General features: G+C 54.6%; 1 protein-coding gene across 1 annotated transcript in view; it reads left to right on the forward strand.

Annotated features, from left to right (window-relative positions):
- Window positions 1-22,139, forward strand: part of DNMT3A (DNA methyltransferase 3 alpha) — a 101,177-nt gene that overhangs the window by 41,718 nt on the left and 37,320 nt on the right. Inside the window, exons 4-6 of the mRNA XM_069495020.1 lie at window positions 10,711-10,981; window positions 16,952-16,995; window positions 17,447-17,593. Coding sequence (XP_069351121.1) covers window positions 10,711-10,981; window positions 16,952-16,995; window positions 17,447-17,593 — 462 coding nt within the window. The remainder of the gene's footprint in view (window positions 1-10,710; window positions 10,982-16,951; window positions 16,996-17,446; window positions 17,594-22,139) is intronic.

Below are 22,139 nucleotides of genomic sequence, written 5' to 3' on the forward strand. Positions count from 1 at the left end.
CATTCGAGTGTGCTGCAGAGAAGAAGCCACATGAATCACAGTCAGTGAGGTACCTGGCATGTCTCTCTCCAGGGACTCCATTCCTTAGGGGACACAATCTGCAGTGTCCATCTGCATTCCAGCTCCTCACCATCCGACCTCTCCTTCCACTCGGGCCTGATGACACCAGCCCTTGGGCCGTAGAAACCTTGTCCTCTTACTGCCCCCTGAACACGCCAGCCATTTCCCTGCTGCCCCTTGCACGGTCCACAGCCTGCCTTCCTCCCTACCTGCCCAGAGCCACAGCCCATCAGAGCCTGGCTTAAAAAGGAAGCCCAGCTCACCCACTGTGGCCCATGCTGGCCTCTCCCTTCTTGAACTGTTCGTAAAATTAATAAAAGTGAACTGCTGAGACATCAAAGGCAAGTTACAGGTCCACTGATCACCCGCTTGGGCAGCAGTGGTCTGCAGCCCCCACCTTGAGAAGCACTGATTGTCCCCTGTCCATATGGAACTCTAGTATTTTCAGAAGCTTTTGTGTCAAATGGAATATTGTCGCCACATCCACGAGTGTGATTTTGCATTTTACAAACGTATCATTTCTCAGTGGGTTGAGAATTTAAAAGTCCAAAACCAAAACCTGCCCTTTCACCCCAAATCATTTGAAAAGCAAGATGAGAGAGCTCATCTTGGTGCCACCCCATTGCACAGTTGCTGAGCTGAGCCACTCCGCATTTGTCTGCCCACCTCACTGAGGACAGAGACCACGAATAAAGGCTCATAGCTGGACAGCACGTTATTGCCTTCAAAGACCTGTTACAACGATTACCTTATTTGATGCTGACAACAAACCTGTGTGAGGGAGGTGAGGACCACTGTCAGCATCATCCCCACATTCAGAAGAAGAGACTGAAGTTCAGAGAGAATGATCAGGGTGTCAACTCCACACCTCCCAACTGCAAAGCACGTCCGTGGTGCTCTTTTCTCCTCACCACTGCAGCCATGGGGTCTGGCTCCTCGGCACCCATGCAAAGGTTCTTTTTAAGTTAATGTGTGAATGCAGGGCTGTTTGGAAAAGTGTGTAGAACTGGTCCAAAAATCACACAAAGAAAATATAACTGAGGAGTGCGGCTAACCCAAATACCAGGGAGCCCGTGTGTCAGTGGGGGAGGCTGCGGTGGTCCAAGGACTGTGAGGTGGGCCTGCTTAGCACTCAGCACCCAGCACCCGGCAGCAGCCTGGGTTGTCGGTGGCACTGGCCAGCGAGTCACGATGCTGCCGTCTGAGCGGCAACAGGAAACAGGAAGCAGCTGCGGGGCTGGGCGGGGCTTAGGAAGGGGGCTGGCACCTGGGCCAGGGCCTGCAGGCTGGCCAGGGCCGTGACAGGGAGGTGGGGACCAGCGTGGGGGCTGAGCCTGTGTGTGGGTGTGGGTGTCCGGGCTGAGAGGAAGGGGCAGCTCCTGAAGACGTTGCAGGGTGACAAGTGAGGGTGTCTGAGGCTGGTTCCCGCCTGGTCACAAGCCGAGCCGGTTCTGCAAAGGCCTTTGTCCTCCATGGGTGGTTCCAGTCAGGGCGCTGGAGGGACAGTTTCTGCCCTTGCCTACCAGACCCTGGGAGGTGATGGGCCCCGCAGGGTCTATCCCCTGTTTACTAGCTGTATGTATTTACTCATTGAAGATTTATGCCCACCAACTTCCTCCCGTGTTATTTTTGCTCAGAGGGAGCACTCTGAGGTCACCTCTTGCTAAGAATAACCCAGAAAGGGAGGGAAGAGGGGGCTGGGAGCTGGCACTGAGCTCAGCTGAGCCGAAACTAGCATTACTTGCGCCACGTCTGACCCTCCAATGCAACGCAGGAGTGAGTTCAAGAGGGCGACTGCCTCACTGTGGAGCTAAGACTTGGGCTATAAACCGGGAAGTCAGGGAACCGTTTTGCTGCAGCTTAAATCAGCTGGGCACAGTTTAAGGCAGCTGTCAGGGGTTTGCAGCATTGGCTAATTTTCCAGCCTAATAGGACCTTTTGATTCTTCTCCAAGTTAAGACAGAGCTCAAATCCCCTCCTCGTTTGCAGATCAGAACTGCTCGTGCGCCAACCCGTAGAACCCGTGAATCAGCATCTGCTTGTTTTTATGCACAAAACTTCTTGAGATAGCATCTCCCGTTCCTGGGCTTCCGGCCCTCCAAGGTGGCTTTTCTTCCCGTGAGCCTGCCTCAGTACACGCAGCTGCCCGCTGTCTCCTCGTGCTTAGGGAAAGAGGACTGTCGTATCACTCATGAGGTTAGAGACTTTTAACTGTTCGCTGCAGATTCATCTTCTCTTTCCCCAACCTGAGCAAAGTGACACCCGCTGCTGGCCAGGGGTCTGGGTTTACAGGTGTCTTGAGACTGCTGAGGATGCTGGGGAAGCCATTGGAGGAGGTGGGGCCTGCCTGGGCCTTAAAGGCAGGTGCGGTGGAGAAGCGAAGGGAGAGTTGAAAGGCTGCCCCTCCAAGGACTGCATGGCTTTGTGGGGAGGCCCTGAGGCCTGGCTGAGTGGACTGGGGTTTCATTTACAAATGTTTTCTACCTTGCTTGGAAAGGTAGTTTGCAGGCAGCCTGAGGGGGGTTACTCTTTATCTTCTCTGAAGAGTGTTATCTGGAAGGTTCTGAGGAGGAGGACATGAAGTGTTGGGAGTCGTGTCTGGGAAACTCACTCTGGCACCCACGAGCACAGGCAGATGCAGGGAGATGGGGGCAGGGGTTGCCAGAAAACGTCCCAGGGCCCGAGGCGGGTGGCAATGGCGGGACAAAATTGGCAGAGCCTGTGCTGTTGGCCATTGGCCATGAGGGAGAGAAAGGGACGAAAGGAGACGCAGCAGGCCCCAGTGACAGCAACAAGGACAGAGACTGAGGCTTCTGGAAGGGAGCAGGCTGGGCTGGGGCCCTTTCAGAAGCCGCTTTAGATAGCTGGTCCTACAGGGGGAGCATTTAAGGTAAATCTCCATTTTGTTTTTGCAAAACGTCCCTGTTTATTCTCATCTGTCCACATTCCAGGGCCATGTCCAGCGAGTCATTCATTCGCACAGTCTCAGCCTCCATGGTCTTCCTGGGGCCACGTGAGCTTTTCTAGAGTCCGGGCTGCACCTGCGTGGCTCCTGCTGCTGCAGAGACGCGCCGGCACACGCATCCCAGCAGAGCTGTTGGCACGGGTTTTCTTTCATCATCCCCACCTGGGGAATTTTGTACGTTTTGGTTCTCCCACCTCAAGAAAGACATAAGCGAGCTGGCAGAGCTCCAGGGACGGGCAGCTAAATTGACCAAGGGGGAGGCAGGGCTGCCAAGTGAGGACAGGTAGACTAAAGAGATTACGACTCCCCAGTCTGGAGAGACGCAGGCTCAGAGGGGCTGTGATTAAGGCTCTGAACTCACGCCGGGTGGGGCGGGATGCACATGGCCCAGGTGGGGGTTGGGGGAGGACACCCATTAGAAACTTCAGAAAGGCAAGCGAAGCACAGAAAAGCAAGCATTTTCCATGGTGGAGTCCCTTCTTACCAAACCTGTCACCGTAGGGATGGTGGAGATTGAAAATAGAAAGAACTTCAAAAGAGATTGACTTAAATACGTGGATCTTCTATACATAATGGCTTTTTAAAGGGAGCCTCCAGCTCACTCTGAAATTCTTTGAGGTTGACTTGAAAGAGCACAGCCAGGCCCTCTTCCAGGTGGACAGGTGTCCCTGCTGGAAACAGAACCCCGAGTGGGTTGGCCACTCATGTCCATTTGCCACAGCCTGCAATGGCCTGGCAAGGCCACGGGCTAAGTGCTCTCTAAGGCTTTGCTGGGCCCAAAGCCCCTTCCTTGGACACAAGCAGGTGGAGAGACCTGTGGGGAGAAAGTGGAGGGTCTAGCTCCTGGCAGAAGTAGTGGTGAGGGGAATGGTGGGACCTGGAGGGATGCCCAGGCTGGCCTGAGTGTTCAGAGTTGGCCCTTTTTGGCCTCTGGCTCTGCTGTCCCTGACCCCACCGGTGGCCTTTTAGCCGCTCCACTGGGAAGGAGGAAATCGGAGGAGTCAGGGTCCTGGTTCCAAAGTGGTGGAACCTGAGTCTATTCACCCCAGGAAGGCTGAGCAGGAGGCCATTTGGGGACCTCTCTTGGGAGAGGGCAGGGGGCTGCTGGCAGGGCTGGGGGCGAGCAGTCATGGCCCAGTGCCAGTGCCTTGGGGGCAGAGCTGCCCTGCTTATGTGGACATGCAGCTGTTTCCTGGAACTAGAGTCAACCTGGAAAAATCCAGGCTGGGTGAGGGTGACAGGCCTGCAGGAGCCGAGGAACTGGAAGGAGCAAGGAGTGGCGGCGTGAGTAGCAGGGACTTGCTGGGCTGTTTCTGTTTTCATTGCTTGGCGTCCTTGTGCATCTTTGTGCCATGGCCAGCAGTGAGGGTCTGTGGCCGGCTGGTGCTTACCTCCGTGAGTCTGTGCGTGTGACTGTATGTCAAGAGGCCGAGGACCAGGCACAGTGGCTCACACCTATAATCCTTGCACTTTGGGAGGCCGAGGAGGGAGGATCATTTGAGGCCAGGAGTTCGAGACCAGCCTGAGCAACATAGCGAGACCCCATCTCTACAAAAGTAAAAAAATTAGCCAGGTGTTGTGGTGCGTGCCTATAGTCCCAATTACTCAGTAGGCTGAGGCAGGAGGATAACTTGAGCCCAGGAGTTTGAGGCTGCAGTGAGCTATGATGATGCCACTGCACTCCATCCTGGGCAATAGAGTGAGACCCTATCTAAAAAATAAAAAAAAAAGAAGCTATGGCTGGCCAGACGCCTGGCCTCCCATGGAGGCCTTGAAGGCACCGTGGCAGGCCCAGCTCTCTGTGGTGACTGAGACAAGGCCACCCCCATGTCTGCTGGGGTGGGGTCTCGAGGAGAAGGCAACAGAAGCCCCAGGCAGGGGAGGAGGGAGGAGGGCCTCTGCCCAGGCTGCAGCCTGGAGAATGGGCTGTCGAAGCCCAGGTGGGTGCCATCCCCCTGGTTTTGTGGCCCCCTCCTCTCCTACCCCAGGTTTTTACTTTTTGTGTGTAAGTAAAGCAACTCTTAAAAATCACTTCCCCCTATTAAAAGTTTCAGGTTTGGCCCCACCTGGGGTGAAGGAGAGGTCAGGAGTTCTGGTGCCTGGACCAGACTTTGAGCACAGGGGGTGGCGTCAGGGGCTGGGGACTTGCTTTTGGTCTGGACAGGTCACTGCAGGAGGCTCCTTGCTTTGCCTCTGGCTTTTCCTCCAGCTGGCATTGCCAGCACCCTCTTCCTGGCCCTTCCTGGGCTTATCCAGCCTCCTTTTCCTTCTTGGAACCCTCGGGATCTGGGAGCCTGGGCTTTTCCTGAGGCCGCCCCGAGAGGAGTCAGCCTTCCAGTGCCTGTCCTGTCCTGGTCCTCCCGGAAGCTTTACCCCAGGCCGAGGGAACCTCCGAGCCTTGTTCCTCAGAAGAGTGGGGGCGACACTAGCTACCTCTGGATCACTGTAATAATTAAATGTTTGAATTTTATAAGCATAGTGTGCCGGGTCCTGTGCTCGGCGCTAGAGAGCTGGAGATGGAGAGCAGCTGACGGTCTGGGAGGGAGACACACAGTAAACAAGTAATTAGGTTCCCTGCGAGAAGCGAGAAGCGAGCGGTGCAAGGAGGAGGGGTGGGAAAGCGCCCTGTAAACAGCCGGCTGGGGAGGGGCCCTGCCTGCCCGCGGACTTTACCCCTCCCCTCCTGAGGGCGAGGCGGCAGCTGTCCACACCTGCCCACCGCGGAGGGGGCTTTGGGAGCTGGGGGCGAGGCAGAGGCCCCAAAGCCCAGGCGTAGCACAGACCCTCCCAGGTGTGTGTGAGCGTGAGAGAGAGACACACAGACTTTAAAATGTTCCTTAGAGGACAGAAAGTGTTAAATAGAACAGTGGTCACTGGGGGAGCGGAGCGGGCAGTGAGTGTCGAATGGGGACAGAGTTCCTGCTGGGGATGACGGAAAATTTCTGGAGATAGATGGTGGTGATGGTTGTACAACAATGTGAATGTACTTAATATACACCGAAAAATGGCCAAAATGGCATGTTTTATGTTATGTCTATTTTATTGCAATTGATTGAAAGTTTTTCTCAGGTGTTCCTTAGATAAAGGCAGTGCCTGGTCATTGCCCCTACCCTCAACCCAGGGCTTTTCAGACACCACTAACGTTTTCGCTCAACTGATTCTTTGTCGTGGGGGCTCTCTGTGTCTTGCAGGGTGTTTAGCAGCTTCCCTGGCCTCTACCCGCTAGATGCCAGCACCCTCCTCCATGTGACGACCAAAAACATCTCCACACACGTCGCCAAATGTCTCCCCTAGTTGACAGGTCCTCCTTAACCTGCTTGGGATGAGTTGCTCACAGGAGAGGCCTGAGGAGGCTGGTGGGCAACAGAGAAGTGGGAGTGGGGGTTGGGGGTCTCGGCCAGACGGAAGGCCAAAGTCAGCAAAGCCTGAGGGGCCCCTGAGGTGGCAGGCGGGGTTTGAAGACTCAGCATGAGGCATACCAGGTGGGCGCAGGTGGATAGTGGGATAGGCCCACGCTTTACTCACATCCAGGATGGTACTAGCTTCACGACCCTGTTGCTGCCTCCCCAGCCTCCCTTGCCAGCCCCCACCAAGGGAGGAGAAGTGAGAGTGCTCACTGAAGCTATTCCCACTCTGAAACTGTCACCTGCAGCTGCAGCCGCTGTTGGTACCCTCTAAGATGGCCACCAGACGCTGCCCTGGTAATAGGCAAAATGAGTATCTTTGGCAGGGGGGGCACTGTGTCTCCTTTCCAGGCCACTGTCAAAATAAAAGCAAACAAAAGTGGATTGTATAACAATCACCTCTGACATGGCAGCAAATCTCCTTCTAAGACTGTGAGCAGGATCTCACTTTTAACCTAGTCTTTGCTATTAATGAGTCATTTGTGAATGTTTGTCGAGCGCCTGTCCCGCGCCATGCTAAGCCTAGCTGGAGCGAGCGAAGTCCCTGCCCTCCAGCAGTCGACAGGTAATGGTGACAATGGACAGGAGAGGAGAGAAGGGGGCGGCGGGGAGGGCTTGTGGGGAGAAGAGACCAGGCCTGGCTGGGGTATTGTCTGCCGGGGTCCAGGCTGTGCTTCATTACGTTCTTACCTGAGATGCCCCTTTTAGTGAGCACCCAGCTCCTCCCAGGGATTTAGAGAGTGGCTTCAGGCCACTTGCCTGTGGACCTCATGCCTTCTTGGTGGATTTGCTGGCCCAGTTATCCTGGGCCCCAGAGAGCCCCAGTGAAGGGCCACACTTAGCCAGGGGGTTCTTGATGGGTGAGATGGATCGAGGATTGACAAGAACAGGAGTCGTCAGCCCCCTAGTCCCAGAGCTTTGGCTGACTCGGCTCACCCAGAACCAGAGAGGGCAGGCGGTGGAGGCTGGGTTGGCTGGGAAGAGAGGAGGGTGTGGACTGGCGGATGGGGGCCACGGGGATTTCAGCCGCTGAGCTAACCCTGGGGCTGGAGCTGTGCGGCTCCTCCTCTGCCCAGCGTGCCTGGCTCCCTCCCGCCCTTGGCCCTTGTAGGCACCGCTGCAAACCGGGGTCCTCGGGGCAGGGCAGGGCCCGGGCAGGCGCTTACTCCATGCGCCTGAGTGACTGGGTTGTCTGGCCCTTGGGGCTTGCTGGTCTCACAGCTGGCAGTCCTGCGTCTCTGTGCCATGGAGCTGGCTGGCAGTCAACAGGAAGTGAGTCCCAGACTGAGGGGAGGCCCGGTGGCCCGGGCAGGAAGTGACAGTAGAGTTGCCTTGAGCAGCTTTGGGGCTCAGGGCCTGCCCCAACCTGAGGTGTCTGTGGGGCGGGAGGAAAGACAGACAACCATGGTAAGAGATTGGCTCTGACCTAAACTCAGGCTGATTTGGCCAGACAGTCCCCACACCCACCTCCCTGCTAGTGCCATGTTCGGGGCTTTGTGGTGCCCACCACAGCTGGACCACAGCTGTCTGGGCAGGGATGCACTCCACTCCCCGGCCTACCTGGGCACATGAAGGGGGCTTGGAAGGTGACAGGTTTTACACCAGAGAGGATCATTCTAGGCCGGAGGTGCCCTGTTTGGTTAAGCACTGATGTGGGAGAGAACATTTTGAGCCCTGGGGAGGGTCCCGACACCCGGGGTGGAAGCAGAGGTGGCGGACAGGGGTCTGCTTGTTTCACTTTCCTTCCTGTGTTGGGCCTTCCTGGCTCTGCTGGCGTAGGCCCAGGCCCCAGAGTCCAGCGGAGGACTTCTCACTTCCACCAGACGCCTCCTCTTCCTCCGTTGCGGCCCCCCACCCCCAGCTCTGAGGAGCGCACATGTGCAGCTTTCCACGGGAGGCTGCTCCTGGAAGCAGGCCCGCCCAAGCCGGCCCGCACAGCCCGGGAAAGCAGCTTGGCAAGGCCCCTGGAGTGCCTTCTGCTTCCTCTCAGGCTGCTCCGTGTGCCTGGGAGCCTCGTCCAGGGAGGGAAGCCTACCTGGGAGGACTTGGGTTTGGTCCTGTTTTTTTTCCAAGGCCCTTGTCTCTATTTGCCACCTCTGGGCTTCCTCACCAGGTAGGTAGCAGCGGACTCAGAGTTCAAGTCCTAGACCCTTAGAGCAGAAGCAGCCTTGGAGATTGGGCTGTGCAGGGGAGGGGCTGGGTGTGCAGAGCGCCCTCGGGCTGTGCACTCAGAGGCCCACCTTTCTCAAGGGAATGTAGCAGTCTCTCTGCACACTTAGATGGGCAGGCCCTTTCACCTGGCCAGTCCATGTGTGAAACTCTATCTTATGGAACACGCAGGCGTACAGAGCTGTACGTGCAAGGATGTTCACTGCAGCGAAAAGTAAACCAGCCTGAATGCCCACCGTCAGGGAGCTGTATGCATAAATTTTGGAGCATTCAGATCCATATGCACTGGGATGGAGAGGTGCCCACTATGCTTGTTAAGTGAAAAAGCAAGTTGCAGAACATTATGACTAGTATGTTACCCTTTTGAAAAAAACATTTCTGGATCCGAATGTGTGTAAGAATACATATGTATAAACATGTAACTTACACATGATTGTAGATGCATAGAAAAAAGTCTGGAAAGGATACTCGCCAAACTGTTAATAATGGTTTACCTTGGGGGAGTGATTTTGGGGGTAGGGAGTTGGAATAGGAGCTTTAGGGCTGGCGAGGTGGCTGATGCCTGTAATCCTAGCACTCTGGGAGGCCGAGGCAGGAGGATCGCTTGAGCTCAGGAGTTCGAGACCAGCCTGAGCAAGAGCAAGATTCCGTCTCTACTAAAAATAGAAAAAATTAGCTTGGTGTTGTGGCGCCTGCCTGTAGTCCCAGCTACTCGGGAGGCTGAGGCAGGACGATGGATTGAGCCCAGGAGTTTGAGGTTGCTGTGAGCTAGGCTGACACCACGGCACTCACCCAGGCAACAGAATGAGACTCTGGCTCACAAAAAAAAAAAAAGAAGAAGAAAGAAAGAAATAGGAGCTTTAACTCTTTAACACTAGTCATTTTTGTGTGGTTTGAATTTTTATAAAAATATGTGCCTGACTTTTTATAAATAGAAAAAATACAGGCTTGAAAAAGACAAAACCTGCATCGGTCTAGCCTAGTCCTCCCCACCTTGTAGGTGGGGAGACCAAGGTGCTGAGAGCAGTGCCATACTGAGCTGGCGTTACCCTGCCCTTCTGCTGGGCAGGCGTTTTCTGCAAGTGGAGCCAGCGGGGCAGCCTGGTGGCCCTGGGCATGGCAGAGCGCTGAGCACAGGGACCCTTCCTGCACCAAGCTGGACACCTCCATTCTTCCTGAGGTGCCCTGGCCCGCTTGCTTCCAGGTGGCTAAGGACTGAGTATGTACACACAGCAGAGCGCAGAGGGCATCCCGCTCTCCTGCACTTGCTCTGTCCTTACAATGCGTGTGACCTCGAGCAAATCGCAGAATTCCCAGGGAGCCCCAGATTCCTCACCTGCTTCCCAGGGAGGCTGAGAAACTCTACAGGGGTCATGGGTGAGAAGAGCGTTGCCCACCGTGCAGGGACACACAGAAACAGCCAGGAGTACTCTTGATTTGATTGTTATTACCTGGAACCTTAGCAAGTTCACTTCTCTGACTCGAGGGGAAAAGAAGTGTGTTCCCTTGTGAGGGGGCATTGTGGGACCCCGTGCCCAGAAGGGGCTGCTGCAGAGACTGCAAAGTACTTTCTGGGGGCTCAGCTCTTCTGGGTCTGAGAGCCTAGGAGAACCCATGGGGCCCAGAGAGGGCTTCCTTGGGAGGCCTCCTTCGACCCTCATGTCTCAAGAGACTGAAAGAAAAGCTGGGAGTCAGGCCAGCCTGAGTTCCCAGAATTGATCTGGTGCCACTGGAACCTTCTGGGGAGGGGTCCCTGATTTGAATTATGGGGAGCATTTGTTTTTTATTAGGAGCTGCAGAGAGGGCTTGGAAATATGTAACCTCAGTGAATGAGGGTCAGCGGTGCCCCTTGGGCAGTGAAACCAGGCTGCCAAACCTGCCTGGATTCTTCTCCTGTTACTTAAACTGGATTCCACAGACCCCCTGACTTCAAGGGGTCAGGCCCACGACCCCTTTGACATTGAAAGCAAAATTATGAATGTATCTGCTTCATGAAGATTTATGTGAACACAATTTCTGGACAGAGGGTATACAACCTTCACTAGAATTTCAGAGGAGTCATGATCCAAAATGGTCTAATTCTCCCTTGTATATCTTCCTTCATCTCTGCAGGTGGAAAGCAGTGACACGCCGAAGGACAATGCAGTGACCTCCAAGTCCCCATCCACGGCCCAGGACTCAGGCCCCTCCGAACTGTTACCCAATGGGGACTTGGAGAAGCGGAGTGAGCCCCAGCCAGAAGAGGGAAGCCCTGCTGGGGGGCAGAAGGGCGGGGCCCCGGCAGAGGGAGAGGGTGCAGCTGAGACCCCGCCTGAAGCATCCAGAGCAGTGGAAAATGGCTGCTGCACCCCCAAGGAGGGCCGAGGAGCCCCTGCAGAAGAGGGTGAGTCCCCAGCACACGGGGCAGCCTCTTCTGGGCCCCCCAGGATTCCCTGAGGGGCAGAGACTTGGTTCTCTGGCAGGTCCTGGGAGGGATGGGCAGGGTGGTAGCTGAAGGTCTGCCCGCCAAGGCTATGGCATGGAGGCTACGGGCTGAATGCAGCCGGCACACGTTTTATTTGGCTCATATAGTGTTTTAAACATTTAAAAAATTAGTTGCCAGTATTTAAAAATCAAAAAATTTCACATAAAAATCTGGAGTTTTGGCTTCTCTTGGAAAAAAAAAAAAAAGCTAGATCTGGCAACAGTGGGCTTGCATAGTGCCAATGGTTGCTAGACTGGGATGATGGCGGGTCCCATCCATGGCTGGTTGTGTCCCCCAGTTCCCTCAGCCCCCACCTGGCCTGCTTACTCTTCCACGTGGCCAGCAGCTCTCGGGGACTGCTGTGTTTGTAGACCCAGCCTGGGCACTCAAGGGAAGCAGATGCCCTGTGTGCCTCCCCCGGTGCGGAGGTCCTGAGTCCACCGTAGTTTGGTGGACTCCACTGGAAACTTGGTTGTGACAGTGGGGCATGGGGGGCAGGTTGGGGTGGGGGTGGTCTGTGCACTGCCCAGCTCAAGCCCCTTCATCTGGGGACTTTTTGGCCTGGCCCTGGAATCCTGGAAAGTTGCCCACTTTTCTCTTTTAGGTTAAGCCAGCAATTTCAGGGCCAACCGAGCTGTAAACATGTTAGTAATGAGGACAACTAGCATTTGTACAGGGCTTCACAGTTTACAAAGCGCTTTCTCATACATTATCACATTTGATCCTCCCAGGGCCCTGCCAGGTTGTTTTGCATATGTGCATTTTAATTTCAAAAAGTCTTCCTTCCAAGTGTGTATGATGGAATGAGTAAATTGATTAATTGGCGTGACTTATTTTGCATGGATCCAAACCTAATATTCATGCAGGATAGAGAACATTTCCAGAAAAGAGATTTCCAAACCTATTAAAAAGCTTTCACTCATTTATTATTCAACAAATATTTATGATGCTCCCACTATGGGCAGAGCACTTTCTGAGGCATTTTGCATTTGCTGTTTTATTTACTCCTCCAAACAATATATTCAAGAAGCATTATTATCCCCATTTTAAGGAGAAAATATTGAGGCTTACGGAGATGAAGTAACTTGCTCACAGACCCCAATCTTAAGTGGCAGATCCAGGATTTATTAAATCCTGGTCACGTGCTTTCCCCCTATCCTCTGCTGTTCTGGAATGGGGCTTGGTGCTGAGACGGTTCCTGAACTGTCCAAGCCCCCTTGCATATATTCTGACGCTTCGTGGGAGTGTGGGAAGGGCCTGAGTGGAATGAAACAGAGGAGGAAAGGGAGAAGTCACCATCCCGCCAGCTAACAATGCCAGGTGTGCAAGAGGAGACCTCATCAGCCCTTCCTAGCCAAACGTGGTGCCTCCCCACGGGCCAGTCTCAGTTGATTTCCAGGTTCCTGGGATCCCGCCACAGCTGGTGCCAAGCTGCTACCCAAGGCCTTCCTGCTTGTGGGATAGAACCATTGCTCTAAGACTGCTCTTTAGCCTTGAAGGTTTGTTTTCAGTTTGAGATTTCCCTGTCTCCATTTCTAGTTGTTCTCAGGAGCTCCTGCTTCGGTCAATCAACAGGTGCTTATTAAATACCCATTTCATGTGTCCTGGGATCTCTACCAGGTACTGGGGAAACCATGATGAACAAAAACCCAGTTCTTGCCCTCAAGGACCTGTTAGCTCAAAAGACAGACATTAATGACGAATCCACACTTCAAAATGTGTGATTATAGGTGGAGATAGGTGCTCTAAGGGAAATGAAACATGGTTCCATGAGGTCTATAACAAAGGAACCTGGGCTGGCGTGAGCTGTTATGCCTAAGCTGAAGAATGAGCTAGTCCATCAGGGGAGGGGGAGTGGAGGGAGACAGTGAGAACAGGTAGGAAGGCTCCCAGGTGGGAGGGAGCAGGGCATTCAGAGACCTGGCAGAAGCCACAGAACCAGAGTGGAGAGGGCCAGGGAGAAGGGTGTGGGAAGCCGTGTGGGCAGACGGGCCAGACCAGGCCTTCGAGGCTGCCTTCTCAGGGGTGACATGATCACCTTTACTATTTGAAAAGATCACTGTGTCATCTGCATCCTGAAATGGAACATAGGGGCAAGGAAGCAGGATGAGAGGTTGGGAGGCTGCTGCAGTTGTCAGAGGGGAGGTGGGGTGGCTCTGATGAGTGAGGTGGCAGCAGAGATGAAGGGAGGTGACAAATGCCAGGGATATGAGAGGGAAGGGAAAGACGGTGTCAAGGATGATTCCCGGCATGAGACTTTCAGACATTAGGTGGATCTTCCTTAGAATCTGAGTGCTGAACGTGGCAGGCAGAAACGCCCCAAGTCTTGGCCTCCAGAATTCAGCATGGGGCACTCCTGTGTGGCCCCGGCTACCCCAGAAGTGGAGATGCTGATAGGGATCAGAGCTGGTGGGATCCCTGAAGGCCACTGTGAATGGCCCGGATGCTGAGATTGGTGAGGTGTGTCCTGGAGGGGTGGGCAGTGGCCTGCCGGAGGCTCTGCCAGGGTGTGGCAGGCAGTGGCTTGATCCGGGGTGGAGGCTCCTGCAGTCAGCTGACAGAGAACCCAGGCTCAGCTGGTCGTTCAGATGAGGAAGGAGACTGAGGCCCCAGGGAGGATGTGGCTTGGCTGTGGTCTCCTTTCAGTTCCCCTCATTCCAGGTCTCTTTTCAGGGGGCCCTGTCCGTCTCTCCTGGAACCCCTTTCATTAGTTCTTATATCACAAAAACACAGGACTTTAAGGCGGCGTGCCTGTGGCCTGGGCACCCTCCCATGTGCACGTAGGAGGCCCAGAAGCTGCTAGTACAGCCCGGGGAAAGAATCAGGAAGAGGGGAGATGGTGAAATGAGCAATAAGGACAAGAGCCAGCACCTGGACAGGCCGCTGCTTGCCTTGGGACTGCTCCTGCACGCCCCGCATTAACACCGTAATGATGGTGACAGTAGCGATGGTGACGTGGCTGTCCTCTACTGAATATTCGCTGTATTGAGTGTTCTCAATCCTCGATGCTCACAGTGGTCCACAGACCACGGCCAGTGGCTGCATTGCCTGGGAAGTTAGAAAAAGCAGAATCGAATTGCAGGCCCCACCCTAGACCTACTGAATCAGAATCTACATCGCAAAGCGCTTCTCACGATTTCCACACATATTAAAGGTGGAGAAGCCCTGCTCTGCATGTACGCTGATTTCATCCTTGTGATCCCGTGAGGAAGACCCTTATCCCCATCTTTCAGATAGCGAGACTGGGAGTTCAGAAAGGTTACTTACCCAAGATTATACAACTAGTAAAGGACTGGATTAAGGTCAGCACAAAGCCCCCCTCTGCTTGGATTGAGCTTAGGGCCCAGGATCAGGCCAGCGATTGCCCCCTGGTGAGACCTGGCCTCAGCCCTGCCATGGAGATTTGGGTTCACTGTGATGAGGACTTGGGTGGCCCCTGGCTGAGCACAATCTCAGACCTAGAGGTAAATGTCAGAGCACTGTGGCCTCCCCACCCCTTCCCCTTGACCTGAGATGCCCTAGGGTCATGTTCAGGCCTGCCAGGGCCACCCTGCAAGGCACACAGCCACCTGGACCTGCCCTTAACCCTGCGTCTGGGCCAGGAGCAGTTGGGCTGCATGGGCGTACTGAGAGAGCAGCTGACCCTCCCTGACTCACGACAAGTGGCGCATTCTGAAGCAGCCGGGCCAGGCTGGAAGGCGTGTGTGTGTGTGTGTGTGTGTGTGTGAGAGAGAGAGAGAGAGAGAGATCACTCAAGTGGGCATGCGCAGAGTCTGTCAGGGAGAAAATTCCAGAAAGAAGCCCATTGGAAACTGCTTAAGGAAAAGCCATTCTGTTTTGGGGAGCCTGGGGAATCAGGAAAGGGGCACGTCAAGGAATAACGGTGGTGGTGCACGGGACAGGGAGCTGGCTGGGGTATCAGGGGCCCCGAAAGCTCATCTCAGCTTTGGCCGGAAGTCACTCCACTCCCCAGGCCTCAGTTTCCTCTTCTGCAGAATTTAGGGGCTGTACGAGTCCTCAAATCATCTCACAATTCCTCTCAGCCTTGATTTTCTTCTAGTGAATAAGTGATTCCCCATAAATGTAATCCAGCGCCATGGAAGGTCCCAGGTGGGAACCGTTTGCGGTCCAAAGGAGGCCGGGGAGACGACGCTGTCTGGGGCGGCCACTCGGTCCGGCGCGGTGCAGGGTCCCCGCTCCCAGCCCCGGCGCAGGCTGACGCGGCTGCTCCCAGCGCCCCCTCCTGGCCGCCCGCAGCCTCTCGGGGCAGAGCGTGGAGGTCCGAGAGGAGGCGGCGGCCGGGCCTGGGGGCGGGGGCTTGCGAAAAAGGTGGGGAGCTGGCTGGCGGGGGGAGAGGCCGGAAAAGAAGCAGGGAGGGGGAGACAGACGTGACGGTGTGACACACCTTAAAAGGCCGGTCACGTACAAAGCACTGGCAAGTACGCGTTCTCACCCACCCACACAGGTGCCCGCGACAGACGCACCGTGTCCCGCCCCCACGGCCGCCCGCGTGACATGCCCGACGCCAGGGCCCCGAGCCGCGGGGTGGCCCTTCCTGCCTCCCTCCCCAGTGCTGTCACCGGGGACACAGCCACTGAGGACCGAGCTGTGCGGGCCCCGGGGCTGAGCGGGCAGAGCCCCGGGACTTTCTGGTGAGCGGGAGGGCAACATCCTCCCCGGCTGAGCATCCAGAGGCCACGACTGCCGGGCTGGCTTCCGCTCAGAGCCAGGAGATGAAGTAGGGGCTGTTTTTTCCGTTTGGGGCCTTTCGTCTCCCCCCACCCCAAGCTACCAGGAGCCAGCCTTGGCGACCTTCCTGCTTTGGGCCCAAGCTCAATGCTTTCTCAGCTTCAGAGAAAAGCGGCCAGGGGCCCAGGTGCAGGGAGGGCTCCCCCCCCCCCAAACACACACACACTCCAGCAGGAAGCTGGGAGGGCAGAACCCACCTGGCCCCAGGGTGTGGCCTGGGGAGGAGGCAGGGGTGTCCCAGAGGAGCACAGGGAGAGGGCACTAACCTTCCTGACTGCGGAGAAACTGGGAAGCCGAGCACTGGGGAATCACTTGGGGAAGGGGAACAACACTAACACGTATTGAGCACCTACTGTATGCCAAGCCCTGCTCTAGACACTTAATGATCACAAAAATCTAATGATTTTAGAACGTTTATCTACTTTGATTCAGTGAGGAAACAGGCCAGGAGAAGTTATAGAGGTCACACTGAGACAGCTGGAACCTAAACCCAAGTCTAAAGGCTGAACTCTTGGCCCGAGAATGGGGCAGGGAACGGAGGGATAGAGGCAGATAATAATAGAACCATAATATTTCAAACTGCAGGAGGACCTAGGAAACCATCTCCAGTATCTTTATTTTCCAGGAGAGGAAACTGAGTCTCGTAGAGACAAAGTTGCTTCACCAGGGTCTTGTTCCACTTGGCCCAGGGCTCTTCCCCTCCCCTCAACACACACCCAGAGATGCCTGGGGGCGTCTTTACCCAACAGAGAGCAGCAAGCACTCCCAGGGCCCCTCAAGTCCAGCCCTTCCTGTACCCTCTCCACCTTCCTGCTCCATCCTCTGGCAAAGGAGCTCTGTTGACTGGGACCAGCAGAGTGGGGATATTTTTATCTTCTGTGTACCTGAGACAGAGTCAACAGGCCAGAAACCATAACCCTGACTTTCCTCTTGTTCCTTCACACTTGGGCCTCAAACCCTGCCTAGGCCTTGCCCTCAGCACAGTGCCCGGCATGTGGCAGGCCATCATGTTTGAAACCTGAACAAGTAAATGGTTCAAGGGCCCCTGTCCCTTGTGGCAGGGACCCCAGGCACAAGGTGGGGCCTCTGAGCCACTCCTGTAACTCTGCCAACAGTCCCTTTGTTCTTCCCTCTCCACAGGCAAAGAACAGAAGGAGACCAACATTGAATCCATGAAAATGGAGGCAAGTGTTTTCCTTACCCCCAGGGGCTCTGTGGATCCTGATTCTAGAAGAAAGCCACACCTCTGCCGCCCCCACCCCACTGTGGCGAGTGTGTGGGAGGGGGGTAGGAGGGTGGGCCCCCCTTCTTTACACATCCCTCTATGAGGAGCGGAAGTGGGTGTGGGGTTGGAAGTCCCCCAACAAGGCAGCCAGCTCATCCTCCTCCAGAGACCAGGCACCTCCCCACTCGGTCTGTGTCCATGAGCGCTCACCCCACCGTGCACATCCCTCACTTCTCCAGCCTGGACAGGGCTTGCCCAGCACTTCCAGGGCTGCCATCTCTGGCCGGGAGCCAGACTTCCCACGTGCCATTCGAGGGGAGTGCCGCCTCAGCCCCCGCCAGGAGGAATATAGCCTGCAGTGGGGCTGTCAGTGCCCACCTTAATGCCTCTCTGTCATCTCTCTGTCCTAGGGCTCCCGGGGCCGGCTGCGGGGTGGCTTGGGCTGGGAGTCCAGCCTCCGCCAGCGGCCCATGCCGCGGCTCACCTTCCAGGCGGGGGACCCCTACTACATCAGCAAGCGCAAGCGGGACGAGTGGCTGGCACGCTGGAAAAGGGAGGTGAGGTGTCTTCTGGCCTGGGTCCCAGCCTGTCCCACAGAATTGGAAAACCAGAAATTAGCTTCAGCTGCTCTCTGGGAGTGTTGTCAGGCCCTAGCTGAGCCTCAGTCTCCCCTCAGATTAACCCCTAGAACTTAAAGGGAACTGCTTGATCCCTAGGTGGTGACTGGTTCATTTGTTCTTTCAGCAAATGTTTGCTGAACGCTTACTCTATACCTGGCAGTGTACTAGGCTCTGTGCATATATGGTCCCTACCCTCGTGGAGTTGACATTGTGGACAGAAAACAAAGAAACAACAGGCTGATATGGAAGATAACAGAGGCCGGCCTTAGGCAGGGTGGTCAAGATGGGCTTTCTGGAAGAGGTGACATTTCACTTAAGATATAAAGGAAGCGAAGAGCTGGCTGTGTGCGGCGTGGGGTGGGGGAGAGTGCTCTAGGCAGAGGAAACAGCACCCGCAAGGCCCTGTCTTGTATGGCCCAGGGTGAAAAGAGCGAGGGAGGAAGAGGCCACACGTGGCTGGAGAGGCAGACAGGGTCTGGCCAAAAGCTGGGTTACTTCTGAGTGTTCTGGGAAGCCACTGAAGGTTTCAAAAGCAGAGGAATGATTTGATGTGGATTCAAGTGGCAGCAATGGAGACAGAGAGGACAGCTTGGGGATGTACTTTGGAGGTAAAATCAGCAGGGCTTGCTGATGGATGGGCGAGACAGGGAAACGTGCGCTCGCTCGCTCAAGACTCCCAGGCCTGGCCTGAACCCCTGGTGAGGGTCGTGCATCTGCTCAGATGGAAGGCCAGTGGGACAGGTGTGGATGGGGAGGTGCCCGGGGTGCGGGGCGAGGGCAGTCAGGGCTGCAGAGGTGAAGGTGGGCACAAGAGCAGAACTGTCGTTTACATCCACGGGGACTGAGGGACTCACCTGGGAGACAGGGGAGAGACAAAGCCCCAGAATCGGAATCTCGTCCACGGAAACCCCAGCAATTATGCCGCATAGAGAGGAGCGGCAGGCATGGGGACCGAGAGGAACGCTGAGAAGGGGCCAGGGAGGACTGCAGGAAGGAGTGGTGTCTCGGAAGCAAGAGGTTTCGGGTGGAAAACTGAACCCGTGGAGACATGCCCATGGCATTGGACAACCTGGGAGGAGCTGGTGACTTTTCAGAGAAGCTTCTGTGAGGGTGGAGGGGAGCAGCCCTTGGAGGGCTTCAGCTGCTGATGGAGGTGAGGAAGTGGAGGCAGAGGCTGAGAGACCCGGGAGGGACATCGCTCCCCCCAGCACCATGTATTGAGCTGTTGTCGCATGTTCGATTAGTGGAGAAAGGGAGGTACAGAAAGAAGGGGGTGGTGACCTACCTGTACCAGGAAGAGAGAGGAAACTGCCACCGCCAGACTTGCCACCACATGGGGCACGTCACCTGGCTCTCATTTCATCTTTACCCCAGGCTTCTGAAGGAAGGCCTTCACCCTGCGAGAGCCTGCCCTAGAGAAAGTGCCCAACAGGCGGGATTCCGCCTACTTGACTATTTCTAGTTCCTGCAGGATCCAGGAAGGCAGCGATGACTCTCCAGGAAGAGCCTGGAAGAAGGATACCCTGTCTGAGGTCTGGGGCAACAGAGGGACTCACCCCTGAGTGGGGAAGTATTGTCTTTGGGATGGAAATACGGAAACCGGGCTGTCCTCTCCACCCTTCAGTCTCCGGAACCTGCAGAGAGGGCCTGTGCTTTGTACCCGCTCATTACGTGCCACGTTTCTGCCCTTGCTTAGCCCTGGGACAGGAGCTGAGATGTTATGACTTCTAGATCTGGAAGAGCTTTTAGAAAGTCTGTGCTTCTCAAACTGTGCCCCCTTGAAGAAGCAGTAGGGAGTCCTGACCTCAGTTACAATGAAAAAAAGGGATATTTCTCAACTCACAGCAAAAAATTAAGATAATACATACATTTCTCAATTTTAAGTTTTCTATTAAAATTTAAAAAGACTTTTAATATTGTAACTGGGCACCATGGTTCACACCTGTAATCCAGCACTGTAGGAGGCCGAGGCGGGAGGATAGCTTGAGCTTAGGAGGTCTGAGCAAGAGCGAGACCCTGTCTCTACTAAAAATAGAAAAATTAGCCGGGCCTGGTGGCTGCGCCTGTAGTCCCAGCTCCTCGGGAGGCTGAGGCAGGAGGATCACTGGAGCCCAGGAGTTTGAGGTTGCAGTGAACTACATGACATCCCTGCACTCTACCTAGGGTGACAGAGCGAGACTCCATCTCGAAAAAAAAAGACTTTTAATATTATGAACATTTCTAACATTCACAGAAGTAGAGAGTAGTGTAATGAACCCCCATGTATCTATCACCTGGCTTCGACAATTTATCAAAAAACTTTTCTAGTAAATCTTTAGCCCTTGGCATCTGCTTCCCCACCCCCACCCAATGAAGGTAACAATGAGTATTAACACAAAAACTAAAAAGTTGATTTAATTTAAAATATTTTTGGTATGTGTGACTTGCAGTGTGGAGACCTGCAAACAAAACATTTTCTGCTAGTAAGATTGTTCCTTATTTACATGCTGTGAGCAAAGATGCCGATAAAGACTCCAGTGCAAGTTTTACGGCTACTGATCCCTCATTTTCAGATTAGGGGATGTGTCGGTCCACAAGCTCACACAACAAATTGGGAACAGGGCTGGAATGGAATTGGCTTCTCGCTCCTATGAGGGGCCTGGCTCCTGAACATCACACTCCTCTGGGCTGCGCTGGGGGCTGGGGAAGGGCTGGCTGCAGGTGTCAGGAAAGGTGGGAAAACACAGGCAGCTTTCAAGATTCCCAAGTCCCCTTCAGACTCAAGAGTAGCAACAGTTGCCATCAGGCCGGTTTCTAGGTGGGGTAAGAAGAGTATGGAAATCCACCCTCTTTTCTCAATCCCATCTTAGTTCCTTGGCATTTACCCTTGCTTCTGAAATTGCCTCCCTAGGCCTTCCTGACATGCCTGCAGGTGCTTCCCCGCCTCCTTCAGCTGCGTCTCCTTAGCAGCATCCTCTGCCCATAACTGTGGCCTCCGCAGATCGCTGCCCCCACCCTCTGCTAGCGTTGATCTACTTATCACTTATCTACTCTCCTAGATCCAGCTACTTGCCCTCCTCCCCTCCTAACCAGCCACCCGCCTTCAGTGCTCAGCTCCCACTATTTCCCAGGCGATGTCATTTGCAGGTCCAGCCAGCACTTCCTGATCTCAGAGTGCCACACATAGTCTTTAAAACTTCACTTTTGGCATCTTTACTGAGCCGACTACCAGAACCCTCCATGTCCGGGCACCATGTACAGAGGCTACTGGAAGCATAGAGATTCCTCGTTATCCCAAGAGAGGATGAGGCCCATGGCACCTGCAGGAGGAGCATTGCCCTGAACAGGGGGCTCAGACTAATTCTGCCTGGGGTCATCCAAGCATCAGCAAGAGGTCGCTTTTGGCTTTTAAAGGATGAACTGGAATTTAGAGAAGGAGAGGGGAAAGGCATTTCATAAAGAGGTGTAGCACGTACAAAAGTCCTGAGGCATAAAACAGTGTGGCTTTTTCAGGAATGGAAGCACAGCATTGAGGGTGTGGGCTGAGAGTAGCAGGAAGTGTGGCTGGAAGGTGAGGTCGGGCCAGGGCCAGAAGGGCTCGTGTGCCTGGCTGCGGAGCTGCCACCAGACCCTAGCCTGCACCTGTCTCTTCCCCTAGTCTGTGTGCTCCACCTGGGGGCTTCTTCCCTCAAAATGCACCCCCCAGCTCAATTTCCTTTTCCTTTGACTGCCCTTGTCAGTGAGACCATAGTTATTGAGTGAGGCCTACTCTTTACTTTTCTGCCCACCCAAGATCAACCTTCCCAGGCTTTTCCCCTCCAAATTTTAAGACTTAGAATACTACAAAATGAAATAAATTTAAAATAAGTAGATGAGGAAATGAGACATTTTCTCCATCCCTGAGGCTGACGTGGGAATTCCTGCTGGAGCTGGGAAGCTCTTGTCTTCTGTCTGTTCTACCTCCTATTCCTGTTCCTTCACCTGTTTACTAGTCCTCTTATGCATTAACTTCTGCTTTAATCATGGCCAGTCCTGCTATAGAACCTACAGTGTCTCCCCATTGTCCCTCCCATGGTGTCAGGTATCCTCTGGGTGCTTCTCAAGGCTTCAACCCTGTGACCTCCACAATCAACCCACCCCACTTCACTACAATTGTCTAATCGGAAGGTCCCTTATGAGGGGCCAGTCTCCTCTTTGCCCTTGCCATGCTCCTTCCTTCCTCCCTGCTTTTGTTCCTGCTGTGCTTTCTGCTATCCATGGGTTGAGGCCAAGAGCTACTGCCTCCTCCGGGAAGCTCTCCCAGATCTCTCTAGTCCATACTGAGCTCTTCCTTTCTCAGAACTGCTATAGTCCTTGCTGTTAATGTTGTTGGGTTTAACACTCAGTTATATTTCATGGGGTATTTTTCACTATTGCTTATGTGTTAATCATGTCTTCCTCTGTCATGCCTAACCGGATGCTGGGCAGGGAGAGCAGGCTCAGTGAATACCTGTTGATTGGCTAA

Source organism: Eulemur rufifrons, chromosome 19 (genome assembly GCF_041146395.1).
Source record: "Eulemur rufifrons isolate Redbay chromosome 19, OSU_ERuf_1, whole genome shotgun sequence".
Lineage (NCBI taxonomy): Eukaryota > Metazoa > Chordata > Mammalia > Primates > Lemuridae > Eulemur > Eulemur rufifrons.